The following is a 16,736-nucleotide window of genomic DNA, read 5'->3' on the forward strand; positions in this document are numbered from 1 at the left end:
ACATGGGGAACTGGCTGGACACTCACCAGGGGTGGACGGCGAGGACCTTGCGGATGAAGAGGGCAGCACTCTGTGAGACGTTGGGGTACAGCTTGAAGGCATCAAAGCGCCCTGCCAGGATGCGGTTCTCCGTCTCGATAGGGTCCAGTTCGAAGAACGGCGACCGCCCGCTGAGCCTGCAAGGGTGGAGGGGGTGGCACAGGCTGGGGGGCACCAGTGGGAGGGCACCCGAGACCCCCTACCCATCCATCCCTGGTTTGGAACAGCCACAGGTGCCCAGGGTCTCAATTCCCATGTCCAGCTGGGAAGGGTCTGCAGGGCTACAGCATCCCCCAGCCCATCACCAGCAGGGTGTCCACCATGGCACTGAAGCCTGGATGGGGCTGACTACACCTCAGGGTGCTCGTCCCCCCGGCCCCTTCTCTTACATGATGTAGGTGAGGACGCCAACACCCCAGACGTCTGCTGCAGAGCCCACCGGGTCCCCCTTCACCACCTCTGGTGCTGCGGGAAGGAGAGTAGGGCTGTCATATGCGCTGGGGGGCACAGCCCCAGCACCCGCAGCACCCCCAGCACCCACCGCATCCACAGCAGCCACAGCACCCCACCATTACACCCTTCTGCACCCCTCCCTGACTCCCCAATACCCTGACAGAGCCCACCCCAACTGCCCCACAGCACCCAAACTCTCCTATTGAGCCCAGCAACCCTACAGAAACCCTCAGCACACACCCCCAGCACCACAAAGACCCCCCAGCTTCCCCAAGGACACCTCACCTCCTCCCCACTCCCAAGCTCCCCAGAGCATGGGCACACACATGAACACCTCAGGCACACACGTGCCCCAGCCCTGTCCCCGTCCCCATGCCACCGCACCCCCAGTGCCCCACTCACACATGTACTCCAGGGTGCCGACACGCCGCCCCAGCTGCCGCAGCACGAGGGGGTTGTAGGTCTGGGCGCTGCCAAAATCGATGATCTTGAGGGCGTTCATGCCTGAGATGACGACGTTGTCCGGCTTGATGTCGAGGTGCACGATGCGGCGGCCATGCAGGTACTCGAGGCCCTGCAGGAGCTGCAGCACGTAGCTTGCCACGTCGTCCTCCGAGTAGCGAAACCTGGGGGCAAGTGGCATCAGTGGGCGGCCCCGTGCCTGTGGCCGTTGCCGGCGGCCTCGTGCCCGCCCATACCTGTCCACAATGCTGTAGAGGATCTCCTTGCCGGCGCAGTTCTCACAGATGAGCACCAGGTAGCGGGGGGTGATGTATGCCTCGTGCAGGGCCATGATGCGCTCATGGTGCAGTGCCTTGAGGATCTCGTACTCCTGCAGCACGCTCTGCTTCCTCTCCGCCTCGTAGGGCACGATCTTGGCCATGAAGTGCTTCCCCGTGGCGTTCTCCTTGCACAGCCGGATCACCCCGAAGCGACCCCTGCGGCACAGGGTGGCACTCAACATCTCTCATGTGGGGTGCTGGTGGGGGCGACAGCCCCGGCAGAGCATCCTGTCCCACTGCTACTCACCTCGCCTTCTCGTCCAGGAAGGTGTAGGGCTTTTGGGGGACGCCTTGCCGCAGCGCTGTGCTGTCCTTAGCCCCTGGGACCCCGCTCTTGGCTGGGGTCTCCTTGGAGGATGGGGTGGTGGGGGGGGGTTCCTCTGTGGGGGGTGATGTGGGGGGCATGGAGACGAAGGAGGTGACCATGTAGGGGGGCATCTTCCGCGTGGGCGCAGTGTTGGGGATGGGGGACACCGTGGGGGCTGAACTGGGGGTGGTCGACACTGGGGAAATGGGGGAGAACTTGGAAGGAGAAGGAGCCTGGGGTGGGGGGGACGTGTCCGTGGGGGGCACGGGGGAGCCCCGAGTGGGGGTGTCTGTGTGGGGCAAGGCGACAGTCCGAGGAGGGGTGAATATCAGCTCTGGGGGCACGCAGACGGTGATGTCAGGTGGGAGCTCAGGGTCTGACTGTGGCCCCTCCTCGCGGGGCGCGTGTGGCTGGGGGACCTCTGGGGAGACGCCTGCCTGCGCCGCCCCCTCTGCTTTCTGCACTGCTCCCTCCTGCTTGTGGGGCGGCATGGTGGTGGGGGGCCCTGCGGCCAGAGGCTCCAGCTGCCCCACGGGTGTCTGGGTCGACCGGCTGGAAGCCACCTTCTCAGGGACGGGGACAGGGATGGCGACGTCCTTGGCTGGGGCAACTTGGGCATCTGCCGGGAGCAAAGGGAGGTGTGAGCCAGGCGGGGGGGAGGCCAGGAGCAGGGTGAAAGTGGCACCTTGTTCCCCAAAGCCTGAGGGGGAGATACCCCAGGACACAAGGACCCCCAGAACATCCCAGAGGATGCAGCCCCACAGCTGCCCCACAGGACAGGGCTCACTCACCTGCTGCCTCGAGGTGCACCTTCCCCGAGGGGGTGCTGTAGGGCCCCTGCCCGGCCTTGTTGACACAGGCCACCCGAAATTTGGTGGTACTCCCGGGGGGCAGCTCCGTCACGTTGAAGTAGCAGTCGGCGATGCCAGTGCTGACGATCTTCCACTCGTGCTCCCCTGTCAGCGCGGGGGCAAGGTGAGGCGGGGGCAGACCAGGGGCAGGGGGCACCCTCCTGTCCCCCACCCCTGACCCACGATCCCACCGAGCTCCAGGGGACAGCAAGGACATTGGTCACTTTTGTCCTGGCTTGGTGTCCCTGGGTGGGCCCATCTTTCCGGCTGTGGCTCCTGGGGGACAGGAGGCAGCCCCCACGTACCGTCCAGCCTGCGCTCCAGCGTGTAGGTGCAGGGGGCTTTGCTCTCCGCGGGCTTCCACAGCACCAACACTGTGTTCTTGTACTTCTGGGGGATCTCTGGGGTGCCCGGTCGCCCGGGGAGCCCTGTGAGGAGACAGGTAGGGTGGGATGGGTGCCTGGCCAGGATCAGGGCAGAGCTGATACGGGGCGAGGGCAACGCAACACGTGGGCTTGGAGATGCTGGAGGTGCCCATGCAAAACCAGCCTGTCCCCCCTTTCTTCTGCAGATGTCGAGAGTGGAGCTCAAGTGACCTGCTCCGACCAGTCCCCAGCCCTGGGATGCATGCCTGGCATGGGCTGTCTCCCTGCAGGGCAGCACCTCTGCCCCCTGAGGTGTCCCCCCCGCCTCCTTACGTGCCACAGCCAGTGTGCAGGAGCTGATGGCCGTGCCCAGGGCGTTGGCGGCTGCACACTCGTACAGCCCTGCGTCCTTCCTGGACACCTTGGTGATGGTGAGCATCTGCCGGCCGTCCTTGCAGGAGACGACGTTCAGTGCACTGTCCGGCTGCAGGGACCTCTTGTCTACGGGGGGGAGCAGAGGAGAGGGATGCTAAAGTGTCCCCCCCGGCACCCACCCACCGAGACAGCGCAGGCAGCCCCCACCTTTCATCCAGAGGATCCTGGGGGTTGGGCTGCCAGCGGGCAGGCAGCAGAGGGTCAGCGCCTCACCCTCCAGCAGCACCTGGTCCTTCAGCTTGATGTGGAAAACGGGGGCGAAATCTGGAAAGCACAGGCAGGGTTCAGGTTGGGGCAGCGATGGGCACCCGCTGTCGCGTCCTGGGGCTGCACCTACCCGACTCGCTGGGTGCGTGCAGACGGCCGGCGGCGGGTCCCTCCTCCCGCAGCAGGCTGGAGGGGATGCTGGGCTGCGAGGCCACCTTCTCCTTCTTGCCCCGCGAGAGCCCCCAGCGCTCCCAGCGGGACCGCTTCTGGCCCTCACCCCCACCTGTGGGCATGCGGGGTGGCTGAGAGCAGGGACGAGCCGGGGTGTCTGTGCCCACCATGCCCAGGGCGGCTGGGCCATGGGGTGCCAGCGGGATCCCCCCTCGTCGCTCACCTTTGGCGGAGGCAGAGGAGCGGGTGCTGCTCTCCGAGCGCAGGGACTCAGAGGAGGGCGCGGGTGCTGGTGGGGGCCCCAGCTGCAGGCTCTCCCCCTCGGAGCTGGCGCGGCGGAGCTCCCCGGGCCCCTCGCCCTCCGGCCGCTCGTCGGACAGGCTGCGCAGCCGTGCCGAGACCCGCTCCATCGTGGCGCTGATCTTCCTCCGCACGGCCACCGCCGGGGACTCGCTCTCCCTGCCGCCCCCAGGCTCTGACTTGAGGCTCTCCGAGTCCCTCCGCTCCTTGGAGCTGCCCAAGGCCAGGCTCCAGGAGAAGCGGCGCCCGCCAGATGGGGTCTCACTGCCTCCATCCTCCCCCCTGCTCTTCTTCCTCTCGGCAGGCGGGGTCCGCTTGAGGAGCACGGACATCCTCCGGAGGAAGCCCCTGTCCTTCTCCACCTCGTGTAGGTCCTGCACTGACTTGGACTTGGCCACCAGCCCGGTGGGCCGGTCCCTGCGCAGCTCCAGGGGCACGCCGGCCGGCGTGGGACGGTAGATGCCCTCATCGGGAGCCGGGGGTCCAGCCAGGTGCCGGTCCTCGGAGCGGGAGCGGGTGAGGAGCTTCAGCCCCCGGCTGAGTGATGACTCCCGGCTCCGCTTGAACTTGGCCTCGAAGACCTCCTCTGAGTCGATGTCCTGGATGAGCAGAGAACTGGAGGAGCCGGTGGGCTTCGCCTCCCTCCTCAATAACGGTGCTGGTGCTGGCACGGGGGGCTCGGCGGGGGTGGCCAGTGAGGGCTGGGGGGGTTCCTCAGTGGCTGGCTCTCCGCTTTGCAGGGCTCCCATGGCTTGCATGACCTTGGCGTAGGAAGACGTTTTGGGGGCTTGGACACCGGGGGCTGGGGGCTGTGGTGGGGCGGGTGTTCCCGTCCTGGCAGCCCCCTCCCCGCTGGCTCCAGCAGCCTTGGTGGGTGTCTTCTTCTCCTCCTGCCCCGTGGCCATGGGCTTCTTCCCCATGGTGGTGGTGGCTGTGCTGGCCCCGGGCTGGCCACGCTCCTCGGGGACGTGCCTCCTCCCCAAGGCAGCCTTGGTGGGGGGGGCCCAGGGGATGGCGATCTCTGCCGTGGGGGGTGTCAGCGGGCTGGGGGCATCCAATGGTGCTGAGGGCCGGGCATCGGAGAGGGCTGAGAGCGAGGGGGACTCCTTGAGCCGCTGGGCTTCCAGGTGGGCCACCGGGATCTCCAGGGGCGCGCCGGAGCGGCGGTGCCGGACGACAGGCTCGGCCTCCCCGTGGCTGAAGGAGCTGCTCTTTTGCAGCTGGAGCTCGGCAGGGAGGCGACGCGGCGAGGTGGCCTCGCTGGAAGCTGCCCGCACCAGCCGCGGCACTGCTGGTGCCGGCGGCTCCAACCGGGTCTGCCGTGGGACCTTCTTGTCGGGGCCGGCCCCCAGGGTCTCCAGGAGGGGACCCCGCAGGCCGCTGACCTTGCCATCCCCGGGGCCGCCCCGCAGCAGCCGCTGGCGCATCAGCTCCAGGCGCTGGGCATGGTCGTCCTCCCCCCAGGCCCCCTTCCGCCGCGGCAGCTCCATGGAGGCTGCTTTGGCCAGGGCCCGGCGGGGGTCCCGGCCAGCCTCGGCCCACTCCTGGGTCCCCGGGGGCTGGTGGACCAGCAAGGCACTGTCGGCAGAACTGCCCCTCTTCAGGTCTCCCCGCCGGGCGCTCCCCGGGGACTCCAGGCTGGAGCCCTTCCTCATGGCTTTGCGGGGGTACTCTGGCCGCTTCTGGGCTTCGGGGGCTTCTTCATCGGAGGAGCCAGGTGCCTCCACCTCCGTGCACGGCCGCCGCGGCCCGGCGCCCCTTGGCCGCTTCCCCAGGGCCACCCCGGGCTTTCCCACGCCCTGGCTCTGCCACTCCATGGCAGAGACGTCCCCTGGCGCAACCCCCTCCAGCTGCGACCCCTCGGCCGGCCCGACGGCCTCGTCATCTGTGGGGATCTCGTTGAGCGACATGCGGGAGCCGGAGAACTCCACCTGGTGCGGCATGGGGATAAAGGGCAGCTCGTCCAGGTCATCCGAGTCCGAGGAGGACGACAGTGCCGGCGACTCCTTGAGGTGCCGGGGCACGGCGATGGAGAGGTGGTTGGACGTGTCCTCCAGCAGCTCCGGGATCGGCCGCAGCACCATGTTGCACTTGTAGCTGATCTGTGAGCGCTGTAGCCGGTGGAGAGGGCTGGATCAGGCCCAGGCAGGTGGCATGGCACCATCCTGCCCAGGACATATCACCCCATCCTGCCCAGCACACATCACCCCATCCTGCCCAGCACACAGCTCTGCCTTCCCCCCTCCTACCCCAGCTCCTGCCTTCACCTGCCATTTGCGACGGGAGAGGAAGAGCTTTAGGTGGTCGGTGCTGATGACCTTCCCCTTGGCCAGCGTCTGCGGGGCGAGGGGACAGCGGTGTCCCACGGAGCCTACAGCAGGCTCAGGGGAACCCCGCTGCCACCGGGTGCTGGGTCCCTGTCCAGGCTCACCTTGAACCAGGGATGCTCCAGAGTCTGCTCCGCATTGGGTCTCCTGTGAACCAACACCGCTGGGTGAGAACTGCCCAGGCTGGGGGGCTTTCTCCAGCCCGGGGAAGGGCAGGAGGATCTAGCTGCACCCTGGCAGGGCTATGCAGCCAGCCTGCCCTCCAGCACCCCGGTGCACGGGGGTCCCCACCCTCCCTCGAACACAAGGCTCACGCCGGAGGGGTGGGGGCCAGGGACCCCGCAGCACTCACAGCCTGTCATTGACCAGCACTTTGATGACGAAGCCCTTGGCTTCCCGGGTGAGCCCCTGGAACATCCTCTCCTCGAAGGCCACGTTGTAGTTGCGGATGTTCATCAGCGTCATCTTGTCGTTCTCTCCCACGAAGGGGGAGATCCCCGTCAGGCTGCCGAGGAGGGGACACTGTCATCGGGCCCGGGGGGACATGGGGAACAGCATGGCAAGTACAGGGGACCAAGGACAGGACCCCGGACCCTAGCCCCAGTGCCATGGGGAGAGCAAAGGCAGGAGCAGCCGGGGAGGAGGCTGAGTCTGCAAGGAGTGATGTGCATGGCCACAGCCCCAGCACTGCAGCTGGCAAGGGGGCAGGAAGGGGGTCCCTCCCGTGGGCGCCCACCGAGGCACTTACCAGAGGTAGGCGATGACCCCCACGGGCCTGCAGAGAGCAGAGCGCAGTTACTGCACAGCACGATCCCTCCGGGGCACCCAGTCCCTCCTGGCACAGCAGGGATCCCACTGCCCACCCCAGGGCCACCCTTACCAGATGTCGGTGACGCTGGAGATGGGGCTCTGGTTGACGATCTCGGGGCCCACGAACTCGGGGGTGCCATACTTGCAGTACTGCGGCTCCTCGGGCGTCAGCTCCTGCGCGTTGCCGAAGTCGCAGATCCGGACCTGCTCGCTGCTCGAATCCGCCATCAGGAGGTTTTCTGGCTACAGGACAGCGCAGGGCGGAGGGGAGCTTGGCAGGAGGCAGGGGCTCCCCCCGGGGAAGGAGTGTCCCCCGTCAGCAGGACCAAGCCCCCCGCAGCGCGGCAGGAGCCCGTCCGGGCGGGCGCGGGGCGGGGGGCAGTGGCAGAGCCCCGCACTCACTTTGATGTCCAGGTGCAGGACGTGGTGCTGGTGCAGGTAGCAGATCCCCTCCAGGACCTGCCGCATGTAGGACCGGACCTACGAGAGAGCAGAGGGAGGGTGGGCGCCCCGAGCATGGCTTGGCCCCACGCTGGCCCCGTGCAGAGGAGGGTGCGGGCTATAGCCCCTTCATAGCCTGATACAATGAGCGTTGCATGTCCCTAGGCTGGGACAGACGCCGGTGTCCCCACGCTTCCTCACTCCCCCGTCGCTTTGCCCCCCCAAGATTCACCCACCTCGGACTCGCACACCGAGGGCTTCCTCGCCATCCTGTCCAGCAGCTCTTCCTCGGCACAGCTGGGCCCCAGTCAAGGAGCACAGAAACTCCATGCCTCACTGTGCCCTGCACACCTGGGCAGCCAGCGCTTCCGCACCCACTCTGCCCACCTGTCCCCCCAAAAGCCTCCCCTCATCCCCCGCTTCACGCGCTCGCAGAGCAGCACCCAGAGGATACAGCTCCATGACCATGATGACAGCATTCTTCTTCTCAAAGGCGTCGTGGAAGAAGACGATGCGCTCGTGGTCCAGCTGTGAGAGGATGTGCAGCTCCCGGCGCGCTGACTGCTTGGCCTTGGTCCTCCCAGGGATGAACTTGGCGGCAAAGTCCAGCTGGCTGCTCTTCTCCGTCACCCTCCGCAGGTAGGAGAAAGCCCCCCTGCAATGCAGCAACAGGGGCAAGGGGGGATAAGGAGCAGGAGACCTCCCCTTCCCTGAGCAGCTGGGGCAGGCAACCCACCCCGCAGGGAGCTGCCTGCAGCCCTGGCAGCCCTCCAGGACCATCCACAGAGAGACTTCAGGCCTGGCTTTACTCTGGCCGCCCTGGATCATCTCCCTGAGCCAGCACCGGGGCACCCAACGATGGCTGAGAGCAGCCCCAGCATATCAGGATCCGGTGTACCGTGGAGCTCAGTCCCAAGGGACAGAGCCTCAGGGTGCAGCCTGGCTCCAGCACCCCTGTCCCTGCGGTGCCCGCGGTGCCCCGCTGCCCACCATGTCGGCAGCCCCGTACCTCCCGATCTCCTCGTGCACGTCGTAGTAGTCAGTCAGGCATCGCGCCTTGTGCAGTGCCTCCTCCTCCATGGCGGCATCGGCAGCGGGCTGGGCTGGGGGAAGGAAAGGCGCTGGTAGGGGGGCAAGCCAGGCACCCAGGGTCTGCTCCCTGGGACTGGGGGTCCAGCTGGCCATACCTGCCCGCACCACCAGCTCCGCCTTGCAGGAGACCTCCCCGGCCAGGTTCTTGGCCGTGCAGGTGTAGACGCCACTGTCAGGCTCAGCGGCACCCAGCACCACCAGCGAGCACTCGTTGTCCTCGTAGACGAAGCTCAGGTGGCTGCTCTCCTCCAGCAGCTCCCCGTCCTGGGGGTGGCAGGGTGTCAGGGGGGTCCTGTCCCATCCCTGACCAGCTCCCACCACCCTTTCCCCATGGGTGGGGCATGGGGCACATCCTGCATCACCGGGGGTGAACACAACCCCAAAGCCCCAATGCAGTGACCCAGGAGAGGCAGTGGAGGGTGTGGGTCTGGGAGGGCCGTGGGTCTGGGGGGTTCCCAGCTCACCTTGTACCACAGGATGTCTGGCAGCGGTTTACCCTCCACCACCACGGCGAAGCGCGGCGTTTCCCCTTCCTGGGCATCAATGTCCTCCATGATGGACTCAAAGCGCGGTGCCTCTGCCGAGAGACGGGGCATGGGGCACCACGGGGCAGTGCCACCCCCCTGCCACTGGCATGGGGTGTACAGCTGTGGGGCACTGCGAGGAAGTGCCAGCCCATGGTATAGGGGCATGGAGCACCATTGAGCAGTGCCACTCCACTGCACACGGGAGCGGGGCACGATGGGGCAGGCCACCAATGGCATGTGCCTGCAGCACCATGGGGCGGTTCCCCATTGGTGTGGGGCATCATGGGGCAGTGCCACTCATGGTACATGGGCATGGGGTTGCACCTCCCCGTTACATATGGATGTGGGGTACTGTTGGGCAGCGCCACCCATGACACCTCTGTGGGGCATTGTGGAGGTGTCCCCCACAGCTCTTGGCCATAGGGCACTGTGGGGCAGTGTCACCCCATTATACACAGGTATGGGACACCCTGAAGCAGTGCCACCCATGGCACGTGGCTGAGGGATACCATGGGGCAGTGCCACCCCATGCACATGGTCATGGGGTACATGGGACACTTCTACCCAAGTCAGATGTGGGTATAGGACACCGGGTAGCAGTATCAACACATGGCATATGGGTTTTTAGCCAGATGGGGCTTTGCCACCGCATAGAGCAGCATTCCCATGGCACATGGGCATGGGGCACTATGGAGCAGTGTCACCCTGCAGGGCAATGCCCCCCCCTCCATGGCACACGGGCTTGGAGAACCACAGGGTGATGCCATCCCCCTGGCAGAGGGGCACAGCTCCCTGGTGTGAGGGCACCTACCTGCGAGGCAGAGGTGGAGGGTGCAGCGGGCAGCGCCATGGCGGTTGCTCACCTCGCAGGCCAGCGGCCCTACTGCCCCCCGGCCCACGTGCAGCAGCCGCAGGCAGTGCTGGTCATCGTCTGGCATCGTCACCTCACATGTGCCCTCCTGCTCCCCCAGCACCTGCTCGCCCCTGTGGGCACACCAGCTGGCACATCGCAGTCCCACAGGCAGCCCCAGACCCACTGCCCCATCGATAGCTCCCACCCTACAGCCCCATGGCCACCTCTTGACCCACAGACAGACCAGGCACGGGCTCCCATCCCGCAGCCCCTGCAAACAGCTCACACCCCATTGCTAGCTCTGCCTCCTGAATGGTTCTCAACCCTTAGCACCCCACAGACGGCAGCCCCCCAAAAGAAGCCTCCCCCATGCAGCTGTGCACAGCCCTGGACATCACCCTTGGGTGTATGCCCAGCCCAGCCCCAGGGAAGGACCCCCCACCCACTGCAGGCTGCCCGGGAAGCTGGTGCAGGAGTCCCTCTTTGTGCACCCTGTGGGGTGATGCTGGGCACGGGGCAGGCAATGGGCACAGCGCCATGTCCTACCTCTTCCAGGTGACGGTGGCCTCCACATGGTTGATGGTGATGGTGATGGAGGCTGGCTGACCCTCCACTACATACACCACATCTGGCTTGTCCAGGATGACCGGAGCCTCTTCCAGGTAGGGACCTGCCACACACATCATTACCACCGCCTCCGGACCCCGCATTGCCCAGCCCTGGCCAGCTTACTGGGGACAGAGACCCCCTCCACTCCAGCCACCCGTCCCCTCCCCACTGCCCCTCTTACCCCGGTCCAGGAGCTGCACGGGCCCCACAGGCGGGGAGGGCTTGCTGTTGGTCTTGGGGGTGGCAGTGATGACACGGAAGAGGTATTGGGCACCCTTGGTCAGCCTGTGCACCGTGTAGGTAGTGTCCCGCACGCCGGCCACCAGCACCAGCCACTGCATCGTGCCCAGCACTTGCATTTGCACCACGTAGGTCACCGAGTTGGGGTCTGCAGGGGGAAAGGGTCAGTGCAGAGCCCCCGGCATTGGGCTGGCCCGTGCACCCCATCACAGTGTTGCCCACCTCCTGCCCAGCCCCAGCCCCCTCACCTATGGCGGAGTCCAGCCACTTGGGCTTGTTCCAGGTCAGCGTGATGGCTCTGCCAGTTACCGAGGCCACAGTGGGGGGTCCGCTCGGGGGGGTTGGCACCACATCTGCATGGGGACGTGGGCAGGGGTGTGAGCATGGCCACTGATACAGCTCCTCAGGGCGTCTGCCTTCCGCCCCGGGAGACTCAGGCTGGAGGGGATGGATGGGGCCAGTGATCCTCACTGGTTCCCCGGTGGGGGCTCAGCCTGGCAGCCCCTGTGGGGCTGGTGCTGCCAGCAAGTCCCATGTGGGACCTGGGGGTCCAGGGATGGGTCCTGACCCCACAAGGTGAGGACTGCACAGCTGACCCGATTTTAGGTTGGATTAGAGACCTCCTGAACTGCCCTGTGATCCTACCACCCTAGGGCCTCGCCATAGGGCCACTGACCCCCAGCCCCAGGGCACAGCCTGGCAGGGTGGCAGCGAGTGGCCGCACACCCCCACTGGAGCCCGCTGCTGCTTACCGGTGACGTAGAGGTGTGCATAGCACGTGGCCTTCCCCACTTTGTTGGCAATGACGCTTTTATAGACGCCAGCATGCGCGTGGGTGACAGCCGTGAACACCAGCCGATGGACATCCTTATCTGGGCAGGAACAGGGGGACATGGGTAAGACTCCGCCAGCCAAGCGGCACAGAGCTCCCCTCCCTGCCTCACGGGGCGTGGAGGTCTAGGGGGTGATGCCTCCTCTCGCGGTGTCCCCCCATCCTCCACCCCGTGCGGAGGGAGCCCAAGGGGACAGGGAGGGCAGCGGGGAGCCCTACACTGCATCATCTTGCGTTCGTCTGTGCTGTCGATGCGGGAGCCGTTGTGGAACCAGGTGATGGAGGGGTAGGGCAGCCCGGCCACCTGGCACTCCAGCACGGCCTCCTTCGACTCCACCACGTCCAGGTTGTGCAGCGGCTTCAGGAAATCGGGCATGGTGAAGCACTCGGCCTCCGTCTCTGCCTGCTCCGGCTCCTCTGGGATGGACGGCATCTTCTCCAGCTTGGAGCTGCAAGAGCCCGCACACGCTCACAGCAGGAGCACAGTGCCCCCAGCCAGCCCCGACCCCAGGCTTTGCACAAGCCCATCGTCCCCCAAATCCCAGCGAGGAGCAAGCAGGGGGGATGCAGAAGCCAAAGAGCCCCAACTCTTACATCTGGGAGGCAGCAGACGGTCGCGGCTCCTCCACGTAGAGCTCGGCAGAGCACTCCACGTGGCCGTGGGCATTCCGGGCAGTCACTGCGTACTGCCCCTCATCCTCGCTGCCCACGTGCACGATGACCAGTGAGTGCAGCCCCCCGTCCTGCTGAATCCGCACATTCTCCCCCTCCTGCACCGGCTGGCCTGCACAGAGACACACACCAGCATCAGCATCAGCACCCCTCCAGTGCTCGTCAGACATGAGCCCTTGGGTGCAGCCCCCAAGGGGATGGGGAGAGGTGTCCCTGCAGAGCCCTGGGTGAGCTCTCTGGGCTTGGGGATTACCAAAATGGGTCCAGGTGACCGCCGGAGGGGGAGTCCCACTGATCATGCAGTCGAAACGTGCCGTCCGCCCTTCCACCACGTCCACGTCCTCCAGCTTGCGGGTGAAGAGTGGCTGCACAGAGGGCTGCACCGTCAGCCGGGCGCTGCAGGTCAGCTCGTCTGCAAGGAGAGCAGGTAGGGGTGAGCCCCGCGTGTGTGCAGGGCAGGAGGCAGCCTGCAACCCCCCCGGCTGCAGCCCCAGCAGCCAACGTGGTTGTAGCTGAGCGTACCCCATGCCCGGTGGGGGCTGAGCCCGGGTGTGCAAGTACAAGCGTGGGCAAGGTCCCCGTGCCCAGCGCTGGGGCTCTGCTGGCAGTGGGGTGCCTCTTTCCTCCCCTCACAGCAGTACAGAAGCCAGCAGCAAGGTGGGGGGAGGATGCCCTGGCGTCCCCATAGGGCAGAGGTTCACAGCTGGCCCGGCCCCTTGGGGACAGGGCGGCGATGCTGAAGCCAGCGGCGCCAGCGCATGCAGCACCCAGGGGCAGCACAGGGATGGGCACAGGCTGGATGCTCCAGATGAGGGGCTTTGCAGCAGGGACTGCTTTGCAATGATGGTGTTGTCACCCACCCCGGGCAGGGATTGACACCAAGCTCAGGAACAGCCTCACCTCTCTGCACCCAAAACTGCTGCTGCCCTCAGGTCCCCGCAGGCATACAGCCTCCTCCATGGAGGGACGCACAGGCAGCAGCTGCAGGGTGCTGGGAATGCCGCTGCCCCCTGCACCCACCGCAGCCCGGGCTACTGCCAAGGGGCTGCCCAGGTCAGGGGGAATGGGAAAGGGACCCTCGTCCCTGCCCCACTGCGGGGGACAGAGGCTGTGTGCAGCAGGCACAGGCACAGGAGGGTGTCGGAGCCTTGGGACAGAGGCCGGGTCCTGCTGCTTTTCCTCAGGTGCCACCAGTTATGGCTTGGTGGGAGAGGGTGGTTGGCCCTGACCCCCTGCCCGTTGCCCCTGCCACCTCCCAGGCCAGCAGAGACAGGTCGGTACCAGAGCCAGGTGCCCGGAGGCTCTGGAGCCAGGGGACAGGGACAGCTGGGCTCCAGGGCTGCACCCGGCTGGTGCAGCCACGGTGCAAATGCATCTCCCCACGTTTTCTGGAGCTGCACGCCTGCCGGCAGAGGAGCTGATGGGGTGGGACAGGGCTGTGGGTCTCAGGGCGCTGGAGCCCAAAGACTGATGCACACCACATTTCCCAGTTGGGGAAAGGTCCCCAGCTCCTGGGGCAGCAATCACTCCCCAGCCCCCTGGTCCCCACCACCGGCACTCACAGCTACATCCTGGGGGGGACCAGAGCCCCAAACCCAGGGGTAGCGGGGGACTGTCCACTCCCAGCACCCCCCTAGGGCCAAGCCCCGAGCGAGACCCCCCCCAGGGAGCTGCGTGACCGCCACTCACCTTTGGCAGTGCTGAGCTTGCAGGTGTAGATCCCGCTGTCGTCCTCATGCACGGAGGTGAGCAGCAGCTTGCACTTGCGCCCGTCAAAATGCATCTTGCATTTGAGCAAGGCGGGCTGGAGCAGCCGGCCCCGGGATAGCCAGTCCACGTCCATGTCTGGCGGGCCAGCCACCAGGCACTCAAAGAGTGCCAGCTCCCCTGCCCCGACCACCACGTCCTGCAGGGGAACCACGATGGCCAGGGACTGGCACTCGGGGCGAGCTGCCCGGCGAGGCGGGAGAGAGAGAAAGAAAGAGAGACGCGTCTCAGCAACTGAAAAGCAACTATGAGAGGTGGCGGGGATGGAGGCGGGGGAGAACGTGCAGGGCAAGGGGGTGCATGCGGGGAGGGGGCTCGGTGCAGCGGGCAGGGAGTGCAGCAGGCAAGGGAGGGATGGGGGGCAAGATGTGGAAAGCAGAGCTGAGCCAGGGAGGGGGCCGGGGGTGAGGGGAGGTGTCCGTGCCAGGAACACACCACACAGCGCTTTACCAAACAGATTTTATTAGAGCTACAAAAAAAAAAGGGTCACGGCCTCGCAGCCCGCCCCCCCACCAAGCCCCCTCCCTGGGGAGAAGAGACCCGGAGCCGGGGGGTGCTCCGGGCAGACCCCGAGCCCTGGGGCTGCGAGGGACATCTCATGGTGGCCAGGCCAGCTCCTGGGTGGCTGCCTCGAAGCCAAAGGGGCTGATGCTCTCCTTCTCTCCTGCGGCTGGGGCAGGGTGCTCCCCCGCGGGGGTCCCCGGGGTCTCCTGTCCCCCATGCTCCGAGGTGACCATCGCAGAGCTGCCACTGTGCCGCAGCCCCTTCCCTACAGCCCCGACTGGCACCATGGGCTCAGCTCCCTGCTCCCCTTCCCTGGGCAGCAAGGAGAGGAGCAGCAGGACACGCAGACAGGGACAAACGGACGGAGCAAGAGACAAGACATCATCGTACGGCCGCCCTGGCCCAGCTGAGGGGGTGCCTGGTGCTCCCCCACCGCTCCCCCCCTCCCGCCTCGGTTACGCCTCCCCCGGCCATCCGGCGAGCCCCTGCCCGCAGTCGAGGGCCCACGCGTCCCCGCGGTGCGTCCAGGACGAGGCGGCGGATGGAGCAGAAGGTAATAACACAAGGTGAGGTCCACTGCCTAAGAGGTGTCCAACTAAGAGCCCCACGGCCACAGCTCTGAGAGATGCACCCCCTTATCGTACTCCCCCTGCATACAGACAAAAACCGCAGTCAGCAAGCGGAAGGGTTAGTGCAGCAGCGACGGGGGCCGGCACGCACGCAGGCACACGCCAGCGCCGGCACGGGGGGTACAAGCTTGTGCCAAGGCATGGAGCCACCCACCGAGCCCCCTGAGAAGGGCCACGGCTTGGGCCGTCGCCCCCGCAGCCCAGATCCTGCCGGCCGCAGGGCACGGGGCTGGCTCCCGCTTTGCTGGAGGCTGGGAGCGGGGTCCTGGCAGGGTACAAGCAGTGCAGCCAAGGCTGGGGCGGGATGGGTGCAGCCCAGGGGGCTCAGGCAGCCGTCAGCGGGGAGGGCTGGGGGGAGCAGGGCACACACAGCAAAGGGCAAGAGGAGGGAGGCAGAATCACTCATCCCCGCAGGCTCCTTCCCTGGCCTCAGGGGATGCCAGGCAGAGTCTGGCTATCAGTCCTGAGCCACCCCCGCCACCATTTGCACACATATTTTGGGGTCCTAGGAGGACCACAGCAGGGCTGGGGAGGGAAGGCAAGGGAAGGGGGCTGGACAGCCCAGTCCAGTGCATATGGGCTATTGCTGGAAACGGGCAGGGGGGCACCTCTCCAAGATGCCCTGTGCCTGGCACGCAGCTTGCAGGCTGCCTGGGACAAGGAGGGAGGGAGCTGTCGGCACAGCAGGGCTGGGGGACACGTCCCCTGCAGGGCCACCAAGGGCAAAAGCCCTCCCTGCGCAGCCAGGGGCAGCACCCAGCCCCAGCAGTGGGTACATAGGATACGGGGTGACAAGGGGTGAAGCTGGGCTGCGGGGAGCAGCAGGGTCTAGGTCAGGCCGACGGGGGCCCTGGCACACCTGGGTGGTGGGACCCAGGGCTGTGGGACCGCACATCTGGACGGGGCAGTGGGGCAGCCTGCCTGCTGCCGCAGGGCCAGCCTCTGCGGGCAGCCCCAGGCACGCAGCTCCACTTTCCTACTCCCAGCTTGCGCCCACCCGTACTGCAGCAGGGAAGGGCAGGCTGGCTCGGCCCCTTCTCCTGCAGCGCCACTAAGGGGGGGTCTGCAGTGGCCCCTTTCCCACACAGCTCATGCAGGGCACTGGAGCCAGCTGGCCCCTCGGGGCCGGGGGGGACGCACTTGAAGAGCTTTACCTCTGACCTCCAGCTTGGCCTCGCACTGCTTGGTGCCATACTCGTTGATGGCCTTGCAGGTGTAGAAGCCGGTGTCAGTGCGCTCTGCTGCCAGGATGTGCAGCGTGAAGAGCCCCCGCGCCCCCTCCGCCTCCTCCGCGTGGTGCCGGCGGCCGTACTTCACCGGCTGCCGGTTCCTCAGCCTGCTCAGGACACAGACAGAGCGGTATGGTCACACCTGGCCCTGCACACCCAGCCTGGCTATCCCCAAAAGATCCCTCTCCTCCACCCCCAACCCTGCTCAGGACCAGAGCTCCAAGCTGGCCATCCCCAAATGGGGAGGTCACTGTGCCTATCCCCTCCTTCCCTGCTCAGCTGTCGCCCAGCGAG

At 66.6% G+C, this 16,736-nt stretch overlaps 1 protein-coding gene across 3 annotated transcripts in view; it reads right to left on the reverse strand.

Moving 5' to 3' along the window:
• SPEG (striated muscle enriched protein kinase) overlaps positions 1–16,736 on the reverse strand; it is a 39,862-nt gene that overhangs the window by 1,609 nt on the left and 21,517 nt on the right. For 2 of the 3 annotated variants that reach the window (XM_068407176.1, XM_068407175.1), the window contains exons 9-40: positions 16,368–16,549; positions 14,003–14,263; positions 12,567–12,725; positions 12,236–12,425; positions 11,861–12,090; positions 11,562–11,681; positions 11,058–11,162; positions 10,751–10,957; positions 10,507–10,630; positions 9,919–10,091; positions 9,045–9,157; positions 8,676–8,844; positions 8,498–8,591; positions 7,943–8,143; positions 7,725–7,785; positions 7,450–7,527; positions 7,118–7,290; positions 6,986–7,012; positions 6,590–6,742; positions 6,342–6,384; positions 6,178–6,246; positions 3,834–6,021; positions 3,570–3,722; positions 3,380–3,496; positions 3,131–3,298; positions 2,738–2,860; positions 2,373–2,537; positions 1,522–2,200; positions 1,191–1,430; positions 895–1,118; positions 429–504; positions 27–176 (exon numbers count right to left, since the gene is read on the reverse strand). In XM_068407176.1, the coding sequence (XP_068263277.1) occupies positions 27–176; positions 429–504; positions 895–1,118; positions 1,191–1,430; positions 1,522–2,200; positions 2,373–2,537; positions 2,738–2,860; positions 3,131–3,298; positions 3,380–3,496; positions 3,570–3,722; positions 3,834–6,021; positions 6,178–6,246; positions 6,342–6,384; positions 6,590–6,742; positions 6,986–7,012; positions 7,118–7,290; positions 7,450–7,527; positions 7,725–7,785; positions 7,943–8,143; positions 8,498–8,591; positions 8,676–8,844; positions 9,045–9,157; positions 9,919–10,091; positions 10,507–10,630; positions 10,751–10,957; positions 11,058–11,162; positions 11,562–11,681; positions 11,861–12,090; positions 12,236–12,425; positions 12,567–12,725; positions 14,003–14,263; positions 16,368–16,549 (7,215 nt within the window). The remainder of the gene's footprint in view (positions 1–26; positions 177–428; positions 505–894; positions 1,119–1,190; positions 1,431–1,521; positions 2,201–2,372; positions 2,538–2,737; positions 2,861–3,130; positions 3,299–3,379; positions 3,497–3,569; positions 3,723–3,833; positions 6,022–6,177; positions 6,247–6,341; positions 6,385–6,589; positions 6,743–6,985; positions 7,013–7,117; positions 7,291–7,449; positions 7,528–7,724; positions 7,786–7,942; positions 8,144–8,497; positions 8,592–8,675; positions 8,845–9,044; positions 9,158–9,918; positions 10,092–10,506; positions 10,631–10,750; positions 10,958–11,057; positions 11,163–11,561; positions 11,682–11,860; positions 12,091–12,235; positions 12,426–12,566; positions 12,726–14,002; positions 14,264–16,367; positions 16,550–16,736) is intronic. The other variant, XM_068407177.1, reaches the window with a different exon arrangement.

The sequence above is a fragment of the Nyctibius grandis genome, chromosome 9, assembly GCF_013368605.1.
Source record: "Nyctibius grandis isolate bNycGra1 chromosome 9, bNycGra1.pri, whole genome shotgun sequence".
NCBI lineage: Eukaryota > Metazoa > Chordata > Aves > Nyctibiiformes > Nyctibiidae > Nyctibius > Nyctibius grandis.